Below are 17,152 nucleotides of genomic sequence, written 5' to 3' on the forward strand. Positions count from 1 at the left end.
GTGAAAGTAATTATTAAAAACCAAAAGGATTGTCACTTCTGCTTCTCCCCATTTTCTCTGAGTTAGAGGGTGACCACCTAAATGGTTTTTGGCATCAAGGACAACTGAGTGGACAGAACCACCTCCCACTATTCATCCATGTCCCCACTCTGCAGTAGAGAGTTTCCAATGCGGAGTTGCTCTCACTTAGGAAAGCTTCTACAATGTTGATAGCTGGTGGGGTTTATTCCTGACCCCCTTCCCAGCATTTTTCAAGGGTAAACTTCTACTTGCGGTTTCTGCCCTGTCAGCTGTGGACATGGCAAGTGGCAAACCAGCTGCCTTATGTCACATGTCTGTAGTTCATGGGGCAACATTTTCTTCCTGGGGGAAAGTGGAGAGCCTGAACAAGCATATCTGACTGGTTTGGAGAGAGCATGGGAGAGAGATGGAGGCTACTGAACAGTGCTAAACAGACAAACTGTTTGCCACAATAATTGCTGAGAACCAGTTATGATTGATAGCTCTATTTAAAGGATGTTCTTTACTGGGTTTTGACAGAAGGTGGGTGGGTGGCTGTGGTCTCTCACACTGTTCCCCTCCTGTCATAAGCACTTGCAACAAATGGATCCTCCAGTGTTCGTTAGCTGAACAGAGGACAAATGGTGGCCTGTGCTGTCCATCTTTAGTAGAGTCTCTCTTGGCTGCCAGCCTGCCATACTGTGCTCTTGACAGGAGAGCAAGCATTCAGGGTGTGAGATTCACAGGTGTTCTTTTCCCTTGGTGCTTCAGAGAAGGGGGAATAAAGTTTTTACCCAGCTGCTACTGCTGTTACAGGTCATGCTTGCTGATAATGGTGGGGGTGTGCATACCACATAACCTCACTGAAGCTGAACATGCTGAATCTAATTAATGGGGTCTGTCTCTTTCCTCTCTCCTGTCTCCCACCTCTCTCTGAGTGTGGGAGCATGTTCAATAGATTATCATGCCTTGGTGCAGCTTTGTGATTTATAAAATCCATATGTCAGAAAGGGCAAGATAAATGAAATGTTCTTCATGCTTAAAAGAAAGAAGTAGTGAGGTCTGTGATGGTATTTTGTTGCTGCTGAGAGTTTGTTGCATGGTTTTGAATCAGTGAGAAACCACCATGATGGATATATACCCACAGAGTTATTTTATTTCTTGCAAGACATCTTTTGTTGTTCCCTTTTTGTTTAAACTGGAACATGCAGCTGAGATTGCACTGGTGGCATCAACAGGTAGATTTTTCCTTCATGTGGACGTGCATTTTTATTCATACTCACAAAATCCCCCAAAATAATTGACATCTCAAAACTGGTTGAAAATAGTTAACTAAGAAACTGCATGTCCAGCTCTGGTTAACTAAGAAATTGCATGTCCAGCTCTAGAGATACAGGAAAAAGTGTACTGGGTTAGGTACCACAGTATTTTCTCTTCAGTCTACTCCCAGGTTATAAAACATACAGTTGTTCATCAGTTCTAACAATTATCATTCAGATTTTAGCCTCAGCATGATCCTTTTCAGTATGTGTGTGAGAGTGAAGCTGGTCTAAGACTGCTTTACATTTCATCAGTAAACAAACAATAGCGTAGCAGACCTTCATCCACAAATAAAATGTGATGAGCCTTGTTTCTTTGACTGTTGCTTTAAAAACTGGATGTGAATGAACAATGCCAACAGAACATAAATTAAGGAAAGACGGGGATGATGCTTACAAAAAGAGACATGCATAATGGAGAACAGATTACTTAGATAATGCCATCAGATCACTATATCAGTGTTCAGGTTTGGAGTGAATCTGGAGGTCTTGTATCTCCTGATCTACCTCATTGGGCTGCAGAAAGCAGAGAAACGCACATAGTTATTTTTCTATCATCTGTTTGCCAGGAGATGGATTTTTATTTATCAAAACTGGGTATGACCGTATTTTGCTGAGGGTCCACAGACGCTAAATTTTATGTTTACTTGGTATCATATTTTTCCCTGAAAACACTGTGCTTTGCCTCACTGCTTGGAGAATGCAAAGACTGAAGACTGCACAGCCAAACATTGCTTCTTTCATCTCTAAGAAAATGATCTAGTTTATCTAACATATCACCACAATGCCTTGATGCATGAGGATTCTTTTTTTTTATTTGCTTCTCCAGAATACCTTGTTCATTTTGTTTACATGAAGATTAAATTAGATTCATTTAATTCTGAACATATTCAAATATTTTTTAAACAGAAACCTTAAAAATGGAAGATATTTTGTTCTGGAAAGATAAGAATATTTCAACAACTTCACAAATAATTTTTGAATGCTTTGAAGTTTTCCATAAGCAAAGAACTTTATAAGTCCTTGTGAATTTGCAAAATACTTCTTCAGGGAATCTGCATTTGTGTAGAATAGAGTTTGGTTAAACAATAAAGTAAAACAGTTTTTTTGCTTTATACAGCATACTGATTTCAGTACTAGTTTCATACTAGTTATTTAAATCTGCTGTAGCTGCACAGGAATTTATTATAAACTGTATATTTGAATCTGTAAAGCTAGAAGATTGCAGCAGATGAAATAGCATTATTATTTGGCAGAGAAAACATTGGTGTGCACTAACAGCATGAAATTACTTATAATTTACCACTAACACAAAACATTTATATGCAAATGAATGTAAAAAATAGACCTACTTTACCCATGAATGATTTGGTTTCTCTTAAGAATTATGGCTTTTATCTTAATTTCATCTTCCTGCCATTTCTCGCACAGAAATCTTTTCCTCTGCACTTATCACTAGTCAGATCTGAAAACTACTTTTGTCAGTAACAGTGACTACTAGACTTAATCATCATAGTGCTAAATGAGAGACTTCATTTCAGAATGGAGATTTGTATGTACTGGAGTTTGGATTTACTGTTAATATTCTGCCTGCTCATAGCAGAAATATTACTTACCCTTTTCACTGTTGCCCTTTGCAAGTTTAAAATTCTGCTTATATATCATATGCCTTCCTGTCTTCAGCCTGAGCTGGCTTAACTGCAGAGAAAGAAAACATGAAGTCCATGACCACATCAATAAAGCTAAGGAATTAAAGGGTTTCTGTCAATAAAGCTAAGGAATTAAAGGGTTTCTGATAGCTCATATAGATCACATTAAAAATGTGTTAGCAGATCTTTTACACTGAAATGCAGTAAACCCTGTGGTTTGCCAGAGACAGTGAATCTGTCTGTATGCAAAAGGTGAATGTCCTTCCTCTCACCAGTCTCAAGAATCAGTTATGGATCCTAGATACTTTTCTCAATTGTTTTATATTTCCTTGGAATTTTTGAAGGTTTGGGTGACTACGAAATACATGCCCTTATTCATAGACTCATAGCATGGTTTGGGTTGGAAGGAGCCTTTATAAAAAATGTAACCCCCTAGTTAAAAGCAGACTGAAGGAAAAGAGCTGATACTTTGTAAAATGTTTTAAAGAAGTAGTGTGTTCATAACAATTACTTAATTCCTTTTTTTAAAAAAATATTTTGAACTACCGTTTAGCTGTTTAGGGCTTTGTGAAATGCATATAACTGAATTTGTAACTAGTAGTTTCAATTGTGGAGAAGTAAGAGCACTTGACTGACTAAGGACAAAATTACATGAGAAAGTAGAAAAACAAAAGAGTAATGAGCACTTGGTGTTTCAGAGTCTGTTGATTAAATAAGAGTAAAAAGAATAGTTTATATAATTGCTCTATTAGTGCTACAAAGCGTGACCAGGGCTTGGCTTTTTGATGTGTTTCTTGATTGTGCTGTAGAAAAAGAAGGGCATTTTTCAAGAAAGGGGTTAATGATGGTGATTATGAATCTTTCCCAGGTTCTGCATGGCTATAAGTATCATGCACCTGAGGTTTTTTTCTGACTGTAAACATTGAGGACAAATATTTATACTCTTTGAAACGGTTTGCCTTTTAATCAGTGTATGTTTAATAATTGCAGTAAATGATACTTGAGCTATCTGGGTTTTTGTTCTTATCTACTTATTCTGTGTTTTTGAAACAAATGTGTTAGGATCATGTGTTGTGCACTTCTAAATTACCCCATATGTCAGTGCTATTTGAAGGAGAGATAACCTTAGTGCTGGCATTTTGTGACGCTGGAAGAAGGGCCGTTAGAAATATATGTTGTAGGCAGATCTGATGAGGTATAAAGTTACATAAGGCACCTTCCATATGACAAGCTGTGATATCAGTTGCTAGCAGCTTTGGGCTGGTAAGCTATCTGCCTCACTTTGTGGGATGTGTTCAGCCAAATGTTTTGGAGAACGAGGTTCAAATGCATTTTTTTCATTTTTAAAAACAACTTTGGAGACGAAGGTTGGAACTTTTCTTGATGAATTTTTATCCACCACAAATTTTAAGGTGTGGTTTTGAAGTGGCTGCCATGTGCTGTGGTATCCATGTGATGCTGTTTTGATTATTCGTTTAGAATTTTCCTTAGGCTTCTTGAGAAATGAGAATTCTGTGAACTTTACTGTTTCCAGGCTGCTTGCTTAAAAGCAAAGAAATGATACTCAAGAAATAAATATGGAAGATGAAAGCATTGAAAAATAGTGAGGAGCAGAATTAAGCTAACCTGAGGTGATTTTAAGTAAATTTCTTAGCGGCCATATGATATTCTTGCCTAAAACTCCTGTGTTCAGCCTGTGAATAAGTGGAAAAAGCCTTTTTATGGCATAAGAAAGAAAACTTATTATTACATCTTTGTGATAGTTATCCATGTTACTGAGAGATATCAAATATAATTGAGAAGTTGCACTTTTTTACACATAATTTATTACTCAGTACAGCCATCTAGACTATAAAATTTGGCTTTTTAAAAGGTTGCCTTTTTTTCCTTCTTTAAAATAGTGTTTGTGTGTGTGATGACAGACATTTACCAAACAAAAAATAACCTTTACCTTCTCCAATTTATACAGTCAATGGTTGCCTTGTGCGGAAAGGCAGTAGAAATTAATTGATGTAAGCACTGCTATCTGCTCTGCCTGCCTGGTGAAGATACTGATTTTATTTTCTTTTTGCCTCCAACACCAAGTGTTAGCAGTAGTATTTTCAGTTCCCATCTTGTGTCTCTTTAGTAAGAGTTAGCACTGGTCACTGCATGCCTTTTTCTCCACTGGTTTTGCAGCTTTCTGGGCTGAAGAGAAGAAATAGTGATTTAGGGAGGTAGGCAGTGGGACCACATACTCATTTCTCTGTCTTAGAGTGTTTGTAGGAGTCAGTGTCACTGAACTTGATGCGATATATATGCTTGGCGACATAGAGGTATTCATGGTTGCATGAAAGTTGTGATGGAGACTTCTAGGGGATTTCTGGATTTGTCAATGGGACTGTGGCTATGTCTGTATTGCATGATGCAGTGTGTTTAGATCTGAGCTTGGCCTTTTTAGTTAACTTTGCTCTTGCAATGGACAGTATAAAAATACCCTAAAACTAAAGGTCTTGGCAGCTTCTAGACACTCTGTCTGAGCCAGCAGAGGTAGTTAGCACTGTATGAATTAGGAACACTTTACTTTTTAAGCTTTGCTGACAGTGTCAGACACACTTCCCCACCAGCAAGTCAAGTGAATTTAACATGGGAAAGAGATGAAATGAGGTCTGATTTTTTTATTATTATTAATTTTTTTTATTTTCATTGAGGGAAACAAGGAACACAGCTAATGAACATTCATCAAGCTAATACAAGACAATTTTGCTTTACTTCCCCATGGGATTACTGAACTCTCTTCCTACCCTTGTGGTGTTAGTGCAGAGATGGGCTGGCAGGGGGACTGGGCTGGCTCTTCTCACAAAAGAACTGAGCAAAACTCATCAGTGGTGATTAGAGCTGCTGCTTGTCAGCATGTGAAGAAAAGAGCTACAATTCATCACTCACACTGTCATGTGAAGCCACAGAAAAGTAATTAGCAGGTAAGATGTCTATTAATAGCTCCCACCACCTTTAGTTCGAACACCTGCTGACAAGCTATTACTCTGTGTAGCTTAGATTCATCAAGTTCTTGTTTTATGACTGCCAGAAGAGACTGCATTAGAGCCATTTCTGTTGAGGCAGGGTGTCTGAAAAAACTCTTGCCCTGTGGCCTCTCGTTGAGAAAGCGGATGTGTAGACTTGCATCCCTTCTCGTAATCTCTACAAGCATGCAGAGATTTCTTTGTGATTCTTTCAATGACTGTGAATTTATTTTGGCTAATGAAAGCATAACTTGTGTTAGTGCTGGCTAAATGCAGACTAGGGGAAAACAAAGAACTGTCTCCTTTGCCTGCAATTATCTTCTTATGGTACTTGAAAATAAACGCAGTGCATTTCTAAGAAAACCGTATTGTTAATAGTATATTATCACATATAAAGTATTATTACACTTGACAGTTTTTATTTAAGCAATCTTTTTTCACAACATGTGACTCTGTCCACTTTTAATGTGGGCCAGAAATATTAGTGATAAACAAAGTGGGGATTTTGTTAGCTTGGCTGATGTTTTAGGATCCTTCTACTTACTAGAAGGCTTCAATAAACACAGCTGCCCCAAAATATATTCTGCCTGAAATTTATCTCTGTATTTTCAATCTCTGGCTTTCTCTGTCTCATATTAAAGGTGGAGGCTTTACCAACGTCAGTGCCATCCTTATGTAAGACTAAATTTTATATGTAGCTTAGGCTGAGTTTTTATGTTAAAGAACACACACATACACATTTGACGAATATGTGTGAAAAAAGGATTTGTATCTGTTAACACTGCCTCTTCCTTTCCTCATATCTGATGGTGAAAAAAAAATATGAAAAAGAGTGTGGCTATGGGTGGCCATCACTTAGGTGATAACAAGAAGCCACTAAGCTTTTGTAGGAGCTGATTTTCTAAAGAAGCCTATACATGAAGGCAGCCTGTTTTCCTGTTGTATAAAATAATTTGAATGTTACTTTGCTTGGTCTGCAGGTTCAATATTGCAGATTTTCTTTTTTGCTGGTGCTTTACTTTCTGGTGGGACTGGAGGTCTGTATGCATGCTGCCTTCCAAGGCTCCCGCTGGGGTGGACGTGTCACTCCAGCGCAGGGTGGGAACCGACACCTACCTGTCTGAGCAGATGAGGTACACACAAGGTGACAAAGTGGGGGATGGCAAAAGACAGGGAGTTAAATAATTTGGGGTTGTGGAGGAGCATTGGGATCCAGCCTGTGCCTCCCCCAGCCATGGGCCCTATGTGGGGTGTGTCTGGCGAGGCAAGCAGGGGCTTGGGCTCACCTGTTTCCTTCCCCATGCATACCCCTGCCCTCATTTTATATTTGTATAATTGCACTCAGCTTCTTAGGAACATACCCCTGAATTAAGAAATTCAGCATTTCAGTGTGTTGGACAGAAGGCGGCCCCACAGAAGCCCTGTGTCCAGCCTGCAGTTTGTGGTGTTACCACTTTACTTGGAAGGATGTGTCATGTTGCGTGGGGCTCACTTGTGGTGAGGTTTTGGTTTGCCTGATCTGTAAGACATTTCTGGCAATTTATCATTCGTCCAGGATATGTTTCATTTGTTTCTTCCCCCATTAATTTTGCCAAAATGAGCTAGATGCTCAAGAAGCAGAATGAAGTAAGGACAAATCTGCTATTTTTTTCAAACTTACTCCTACCCACTCCTCTGTCTCCTTCAGGCTCCCTCAGCCAGAGCAACCAGAGAAAAATGCAGAAAAAAACAGACTTATTTTTATCTGATGTTTATCCCTTTACTTCAGACTGATTTAATAAGTTATTAGTTATGAGCCATTTAGCTGCATAATAAAGTATGTTTTACTTTTCAATCCCAATTAATTGTTTTCATCTTGTAATTTTTTATTTATAACCTAATTTTATCTGTTGTATAATTGCTCTTGAATATTTACATGGTAGAAAAGTCGCTGCCCAAACATACAATTTGTCTAATTGGGAACCAAGTGTGGTAGCAGAGGACAGTGCCTGTGCAGAAACTATGCAGATGAGAAACATGCCTGCAAAGCCTTCCTTGCTCAAAACAGGAGTGTTCACAGAAGTTCCAGTAGTGGTTTTTAAAGCACCTTAGTGTGTGGTCACTGCTCCCTTAGGCTGAATTCCGCAGCGCATCCTCTGCTTCCAAAAGATGATGGTTATTTTAGCAGTTCCCTCACAAAGTGTGTTTGGTTTACAGGCACAAGGAGCTGGCTGGGAGATGGCAGACAAGCCCTGTACTGTAATCTCTCCCTGCTGTGATGATCTCTCGTTAGCTTGGGAGTGGATGTTGTGGGAGGGCTGGGTGCTCACCAGGACTAGCTTCTGTATAATGTTACTGCAGCCCCTGTGTCATTAAAGAGGATTAAATTCATTTAGTAGATGGTTTGGATTAGGAGTGTGACAACTGCTGTAAACAATCACCACTTCACCACCTGCCCAATTCTTATAGAAAAGAGGTGAGTAAGCTTCAGCAGTCTGAAATTAACATTGGCAAGTTTATCTCTTCTCCCATCTCTTATTGTGGACAGATTAGTATGGAGACCAAACCGGGGGCATAGGAGGGGAGCTGGGGAGGACAAGGAGTGTCATTCAGAAGTAGATTTTTCTGTGTGTGTCTGAGGAGCTTTGGGCATCCTCATTCATCATCATTTGTGGTAGGAAATGGTCCACCTTCCATAGTAAGTAACCTTTTACATTGCCAACTGAACAAGTTGTCAGCACCCCATGTTATCACCCTGTGATGTGGTTAAAGTGAGGAGCACCTTCAGAATTCCATAATTCTCTTGAGGAATACTGAGCTCAAGTCTGTGCAATTGCTTATTCCTTTGCAAAGGCAAAATAAAACCTCTTTTGTAATAACTCTATTACTCTTTGCATGAGTGAGGAAAACAAATCTATTATAGAAATAACAAATCAAGAATCCTACTATATTATGTTGTAATTGAACATTAAATCAGGGTATTCTCTAGTGCTGTTTGGTAACATTTGTACTTTTGAAGGATTTCCAAGTACTATTTGTTAATGTTTCTGAATAATTATGTCTCTGCTGCACAGCTGAGGAACTTAATTTAACTTTAAGAAATTGTCTCTTAAATGGAAACAAAGTTTAGAATTTGACTTTAAATAGGCAACACAGAGGTTGAGCAGGGCAGTGTTGTGTTCTCTGGTCTGTGATTCTGATGGTCCTTTAGTGACAGAAAGAATAAAAATGAGGTACTGAATGTACTTCCATCTCTGAAACCAACAAAAACAATTTAGTGTCACACCGTGTCCACACTGCATGCTTTTGCTAGTTGCAAGCCCTCATGCCAAATGTGATCTTAGGAATTATTGTGAGTAAGGACATGGGGACTGATCTCTAACCATCATATCTACTGAGCGAATCATCTGATCAAGGTCAGGTTAGATGGGGCTCTGAGCAACCTGGTCTAGTGAAAGGTGTCCCTACCTATGGAAGGGGGGGTGGAACTAGATGATCTTTAAGGTCCTTTTCAACCCAAACTGTTCTATGATTCTGTATTTTACTGAGACTGATGCACTGCTTTGAAAAACAATCTTCCAGACTAGCTTTTTTTCTTCTTTTTGAGATGTTTTTCTCAGTGCACTTAAAACGAGCTAAAAGATCACTCATAATTTTGCTCTTCTTTTGTTCTGTTTTTATGCACTTCAGAAACAGAACATGCTATACATTTGAAAACTACTGAGTGGGTGTATTTCTACCTTAATTATTAGGAATGGTTAAGTTTTGATGTAGAAGAGCAGTCTTGGTGTTCTTGGTACTCCCTTCTGTACTTCTACATCTGTAAAGCTAACTATTTTATTGGTCTTTTTTTTTTTTTAATGCAGAACTATGGTTTGGAAACAGAAAATTTAAAAACCCTTTCTCACAAACTGAATGCATCTGCCAAAAATCTGCAGAACTTCATCACTGGGAGGAGGAGGAGTGGTCACTATGATGGAAGGACCAGTCGCAAATTACCGAATGATTTTCTCACATCAGTAGTGGATCTGATTGGAGCTGCTAAAAGTCTTCTGGCTTGGTTGGACAGGTAAAAACTCCCAAATGTGTCACAGGTAACCAGATCACGCACATGCACAAACCCCAGCTTCTTTACAAAATGTAATCTAGACATTAAATGGAAGCAGAATTCATTTACATATTCTGAGGAGATGTTTGTACCAATTTTTTTTGTTATGTCAGCATGCAGTTCAGATAGCAGTTCAGTACAATACCTTCAAATGCACTGTAACCCTGCACATATCTGGAAATACAATAAATCAACAGGATGACATATTTAGGTTATATATGTATTTTTTTTAATATAGAACAACCCTTTGACACACATAACTCAGATTCATTGCTCTGATACAATCAAGTTCACAAAACTGTAATAATACTTTTCATTACATAGGCGTCAATATATAGTTTCAGAGTGTATGTGTGTAAAAACATGCATGTTGTGTTTTAGGTTTTTTAAATGGCAGTGAGATACCTCTGAAACTGTAGAGGCAATAGGAACTGTCTTATACTTTTACCTCTGTTACCTCAGAAGTATTTGGGACCAGGACTTAAGTGCTCCCCTTTGCTACATTTGTAGTGATGTTTTTTCTAATTATAACAAGAGTAATATGGAAGTATTTAAGATGATCATTGAAACTCCTGAAGTGGTTGAAATTAGTTCATCTGTATGTCTTTATAAAATGCATCACAATGAACTTTCATCAGCAAAATTAAAATGTTCGTCTTGATTTAAAGGTGTATCTTATATTGTAACCAACAGCTGAATTTTTGTTCAGAGTGTGATCTTTGTGTAACTTTAAAAATCCAACAGAATAATTTGGTTTTACTGCTGTGTGTTTTGTGTTTCATTTTCCTGAGGAAAACTGGCTTCTGTCCCATAAATGATTTCCATATGAATGGTTTAGGTGAGGCATGAGTCTTTTCCATTTCTTAAGCTGAACTGCAAGCTCTTTGTTTTGTTCAGGAGATTGCAGCTACCATTGCTCCTTCTTTTCTACTCCCTTTCTAGCCTTTCCCCAAGTTTCAAACCCAGAGTACCCAAAGTTGGCTCCTACAATTCTGTTTAGATATTTAACATTAAATTTGCAGAGAATTAATGCAATCTCATGGAAAGAGTCTAGTATTGAATCTTGAAAAAATTGGAGTATATTTTTAGCTCTGTCTCTAACCTGTTATTAATTGGAATACCCATAGGCTTCACTTTTTCTCCCTGAAAAATAATTTTTGGCAGAGAACAGCGTATCATTCTGGGCTTTAAAACAGAAAGAACGGTAGAAGAACATGTTTTTTTGCATAGGCAGATCAGTTTTTGCCACTTCTTTCTATTTAGAAATAACCTTGTCTTTTCTCACTGGAACTGTGGCCGTGATTAAAGACTGTTAGTTACAAAATTGAGGTTCTTTCTGTCACTGTACGTCTGTGCACTGCATGTACTTTTACATTTAGTTGAAATGAGAGCTGATCAGACCCAGGAGTTCCAAGAAGTTAAAAATGAGGGCAATCCTGGTGGTAGCCTGCTTTTAACAATGCTGTCTTTAGTGTCCAAATAAGGCTTCAGATTTCTAGGAAATTCCTTTTGAAGAGCTGTGTAGCTTTAACACCTGGTTCTAACAAATGTTTCCTGAAACATTTTAAGACTTTTCTGATTTATGAGCATCTGGGTATATTGGTAAGGTTTGCTCTTTCTTCTTTGTGAAGTCCCCAAGTTAGAGTGAAGGCAGGCCGACGACTGCATTTTTCTCAGGAAGTGGGAACATATGGAGATCAAAATGATTCTTCTTATTATATACCTTCTAAAAAGGTATTGGGGCCACTAGGGGGAGATAGAAAGATCTAAAAAAAATAATTATTTAAAGTAAGGAACATGGATTTACTTTTATTTTTCACTGTTACTATTAAATCTGGACCACAAATCTTAGTTTTCTGGTTGTTTTCTAGTACTAGTTCCATCTCTGGGGTTTGAGAAGGTGGAGCAAACCATTAGGAGGAACGAAGTGGCTCTTAGGGTGTCCACCCCATTTTAACAGCCCTACTAAGCTGCCCCTATGCAGTGTTTTTTGACTCATGTCTGGAAAAAGCATCTTGCAGCAGCTCCAATTTGCATAGAAATGCAATGATGTATTTTTTATGTGTCGGGAATAGTGATGACTCCATACAGGTTGTGCTTCACTTGTCACTCTAGTGAGTTCTCTTTTTATGATGTTTCTGTGGGAAACTTACAATCTAAAAGGACTTTGTTAGGCCAGGCACAATTATCAAAAGGACTGTGAGAGTTGTGATTTGCTGAGTGATTTGCACACTTTCACCGTGGCTCTTTCAGGACCAGTCCAAGGACACGCTTTGTTCCAGGTCTCTGCCTGGAGCAGTCCTACTTCCAGATGTATGTCAGAAATTGAGTTTTACTGAAAATTAGGCCAGGCTGCCTAATTTACTGCCAGGCTTTGAAAGTCTTCTGGTTTTGTTTCATTTAGGAGCTGGAAAACTTAGTAGAGAATTCTAGCTATTTTCAAAAGAGTTTGGCTGATGATTTTGAGGAACATGAAACAACTCTCCAATAATGTCCTGTAAAGAAGCTGTCATCACACTGATAGATTATGTTCTTAAACTTTGTAGAGTAATTTTAACTTCCTGTTATTTTCTCAGCATGCAAAACCTATGCTCTTCACAGCTTAATAATGTTTTGTTTTATACGCTTTCCCTAATCTTAAAATTCTTCCAAGTGAACTTCCTGACAAGATTGATACTTTCTTGAAAAACTATGAGTCTTTTGTGAAAGTATGATGTGTTTCTACTTGACAGTTAACGTAGCTCTTAGGCTGATGGAAAGCCACACTGGAGGCCATAGCAACAAACTACTTACCTGATGTTCAAAGCAACTCGGCATCAATATATCTCCAGTGATACTTCTCAGGAATTAGAGTATAATATATTCTGTCAATCAGGTATTCTAGATTTACAGCTAAATAATTGGTATTCTTTTCCGTCTTTACTCCTGTAATTCATCCAAGTTGTATTCTATAGAAGAGTAATATATGCCACCTTTCTTAATCCTCCTTTTTCTCTGATGTGTCAGGTTCCTGGAAATTCTCCTACCTTTTTTAGGGCTGATACACTCCATCCTGGGGAGGAATTTTTAAAAAATGTATAATTAAAGTAGGATTACTCTTTTGAGTTCAGTACTCTGAATTCTCAACATGAACATGTTGCAACTTTGTGATGTAAAGCTATTTCCAGCCTCATAAAAGTATTTTTTTTCTGTACTCTAGTATGTCCAGTAGTATCTGCACATTTAATTGGAATTGAAATTAGACATATTTATTTCTGTTAATCCCACGTAAGGTTTTGTTCTTAGAGTACACATTCACAATTCATCTGAAAATCACTTTGTAGAAGTGTTGCTTCTTGCAGGTAAAGCTCATTACTGTAGTCTTGACTAGGACGAACTGTAATGCTTTTCGTGGAAGAGGAAGGATCCTGAGTGAGCCTGAACTGGGGTGACATTTGGTGACAGCTGCATTAGCTCTGTCTCTTCCTGTTTCTCTCCTTGCTCTGCCATCACAGGCTTCTGCTGATGTAATCTTCGAGGCTGTTCTTGGTTTGATATGTTCTTTTCATTCACCTCCACCACACTTTGGTTGTCTTTGCCAACCAAAATCCCTGGAAATTTGTATTTCCTGCAGACTACTCTAAGCAAGAAAAAAAATTCTTAGTTGTGCTTCAGGGCTTCCTGTTCCTGCCTGCTCTGGAGTGTTTGGGCCATGTTATCCAAAGCAAGAACTCCTCATACCATGTATCTTGTGCAGTATCAAGAAGAATGTTTTGGAGGTTAGCAATTGGAACAATATCTGTCTAAACTACAAACACATACTTAGTGAATAGAAGTGAGGAAGGGTTGGTTACTTTTAGGGCTTCATTTGAGTCTTCATTAAAGACAGCTAAGATAAGGTGGTAGTTTATTTTTCTCTTAAGAATTTAAGAAAATATAATCTACTTCCCATGAGATAACTATTACAACATTTTGCGTCTGTTGTTGTGTCACAGCTTTTAATGGTCATGAAATAGGATTTGTCAGGGACCACTGGATTTTTTTAGTGTACTGTTTGACTCAGCCATCTGTGTGGGCAGTGATTCAATATGTCTTTCACAGAAACTCTCCTGTAGCCCTTGTTTTTCACACTAGCACTATCCCCCATTTGGAAATAGAAAACTTAAACTGTGCCTGCAGATTACACTGAAGTCTAAGAAGTAGGAGCAAAGATCATGTGGAGATAGATTTTGTATTCAAGTCTTTCAGTGCTATGGCCAGAGAAAAGCTAGCAGGCAGGCTGACAAATGTGCATCAGTCTGATTAATTTACCGCTGCTGTCTAGATGCATGATACTTGGACAGAATGGAATAAGAAGATGAACAAAAAACCCAACTGTAAATAGAAATTGTTGGTTATGTAAAATATAGGGTAAAATTGCTGACAGAAGTAACAAAATGAAAAATTTCAGAGTAAAAGGCCTTTCTAGCAGATCTAGGTCTGCTTTTAGGGCCATTCACAGATTGGGGTGGGGTGGAGTGTAATCCTTTAATTCTAAATCCCAGGTGGGCAAGTCATTTTGGTGTGGGCTTAAATGTACTAGTATTCTGTGAAGCACTTATGTGTATACATAAATCCTATAAAGCAAGGCTAAAATCTGTGCCTGAAGTTAAGGGCATTTGAATGCTTCAGTGGTTGACAGCAGAACAGGGCCTCCAAGCCTTAAGCTGTGAGCTCTGATGCATCAGAGAAGTGTAGCCTGCAATGATGTAAACACTCTTTGTTTATGGCTGAACAATTCTAGGTGTTTGGCTTCAGTGCACTCTCTAAGGCTGCTTTGTATGAAAGCATTGTGGTAGCAGAACACGTTCCCCACTCCAAAGTGGATCTCCCTCTTTTCACCGTGGTGACATGGTCAATGCATAAGTTTTCTTCCACTATAAGTAAAATATGTTCAGCTGAATTTCTTTGCCTCATTGTTTTTGGTGAATGAGCCTTGGTGATGTTTACGGTGTGGCTATTTTGTAGTTTTAAGTGAAAAGGAACATTGTTTGCAAGCCCATAACTTCTTACTTACAAAGAAAGTGTTACTGGTTTAGAGTCTCCTTTATAACAGACTTCATACAGTCCTGTTAACTGTGCTTGGTTATTGCTTGTCCTAACAGGGTAAATCTGGCTTGCACATAAGATGGTGGGGGTAAACAAATGAAAACCCAATTGAAAAGAAAGAAAAGAGTTCAGCAAAAACAAAAGAGTTCAGTGATTCTTTACTCACCAAACAAATTATGCACTTTCTGTCAATTGGTTTTTAGTCTTAAACCTGCTTGTTTCCTTTATACATTTTCCTTTATACTGGTTTGAATGGTATGCCAAACCTGTCAGTAAGTGCTGCCTAAGAATGCTATGGTACTTAACTGTATTGTGCTCCTGGAACAGCTGTAAATGTTTAATAGAGCACTCATTTAAAGAATTCCTTTATCCGCTGTGAATTTTACTGCATTCTTCCCTGATTCTACATAAAGCAGCTGCATTAGAAAGACAAATAAAATCTTTGTTTCATGAAAGCCTAAAACTATGAATCTCAGATGGATTTGGCACAATATATGTACAACAGTATTGTACGTTCAGATTTTTATTTGAGCTTAATATGTTACCTTTGAAGACTGAGTTATATTACTGCTTTGGTTGCCTCTCTCTTTAAAAGATTTTCTACTATTATGTTTAATCAAAAGGCTCTGAGGATGTTTTCCCTTGGTAGGATGCTAAAATATGTATGGGATTGTTTTTAAACCCCTCACAAAGTCTGTTGTTATAAAATACCTCAGTACTACAACTAGTGGTAAACATGATTAACTTATATTTTGGGCGATGCTTTTACTAACAACAGTCAGTATTTGTCCAAATTGCAACTTTTTAAAGTGAAATAGATATTTCTATGTATCATGTTCCCCTGAGTGAATTTTATATGAAGAAGACAGATGAGGAGGCTAATGCATATGTGGCCAAAAATGTTGATAATATAGAAATGCTGAGTGTCTGCATCTCCTTCACAAATTTTTAATTGTTTGTGAAGGATATTCCTTCATGCACAATCAGTAGCTGTGAGTATTAATAGCTGTTGAATTGTATTATTTCTTAGGGCTGTGAGGGAATTATCTGTACTACATTAATGTGGCTGGTTTTTCTACCAATCCTTCAGGGTGGCTTAATTAATTACTGTTAGATAATATAATTTTATTTTTCATTCTGAAAGATGCTGATACTGCTAAAGATGTTAATAAGATCTCAATTCATAAAAGTGTGCACACACCGAATGTGTGTTACAGCCTACAATTACACATATATAAAGAAATTCACTTTTCCGAGGTGTTATTATTTATGTCAAAGACTGACTTAAAAAAATGTGAAAAGAACCAGTAGGTCTGACATGCCTTGTCTTAGAAAAACCTTGCGTCCTATAGACTAAGGTCTTGAAGTTGATTATTTTAATGTTAAAAAAAAAAAAGGTAAGATTTTTTTTCCCCTGTGAATGAGGTGTTTAGAAGCTCTTCATCTTGCTGTGGTGTCCTAAGGTAAAGGCTCACAGTGTGGGTTTGCACAGTGGAAAAATATAGAGGTTCCCACTTTTCCAGGTGCATGCACGATCACAAAACATGTATGAACTTAATTATCCTTGAAAACTATTACCCACCCATTTGTGAAAGTGGTTTGGAAATGACTAATGGCTTCAAAAGTTGGAAAGCAGAATGATGGAGGAAAGGTGAGACTAAGGGCAAAAACACCCTGCATGTGTTTGCAGAAGCATTGATGTGATTGTATAAATCTCTTTTCCTTACGATATCAGGTATAGAAGGGGTAGACAAAGAATGAAAAGGGGAGACCAGCAGAGGTCTGGAAGTGGAAATGAATGGAAAGGGCATGTGGTCAGGTAGGTGTGCTGTGGGGCTACAAAGGTGCTTTCCTGTGCGTGTTGCAAAGAAAGAGAATTAGTTTTGAAGGAAGAACAAACAAATCACAGGAGAAACAGTGAAGCAGTGAAAAAGGTTCTACAAATGGAAATGACTGAGAGAGAGGTAAGACAATGAGACACTGAGGTCAATGTCACAGCAGGAAGTGGGGCAGCATGTGGCCCCAGTG

The 17,152-nt window shown here is 38.1% G+C and overlaps 1 protein-coding gene across 6 annotated transcripts in view; it reads left to right on the top strand.

Annotated features, from left to right (window-relative positions):
• CNKSR2 (connector enhancer of kinase suppressor of Ras 2) overlaps positions 1-17,152 on the top strand; it is a 209,964-nt gene that overhangs the window by 40,087 nt on the left and 152,725 nt on the right. For all 6 annotated transcript variants that reach the window (XM_027689124.1, XM_027689125.1, XM_027689119.1 and 3 more), the window contains exon 3: positions 9,816-10,018. In XM_027689124.1, coding sequence (XP_027544925.1) covers positions 9,816-10,018 — 203 coding nt within the window. The remainder of the gene's footprint in view (positions 1-9,815; positions 10,019-17,152) is intronic.

This window comes from Neopelma chrysocephalum, unplaced genomic scaffold (assembly GCF_003984885.1).
Source record: "Neopelma chrysocephalum unplaced genomic scaffold, ASM398488v2 Primary Assembly neopelma1_76, whole genome shotgun sequence".
NCBI classification, from domain to species: domain Eukaryota; kingdom Metazoa; phylum Chordata; class Aves; order Passeriformes; family Pipridae; genus Neopelma; species Neopelma chrysocephalum.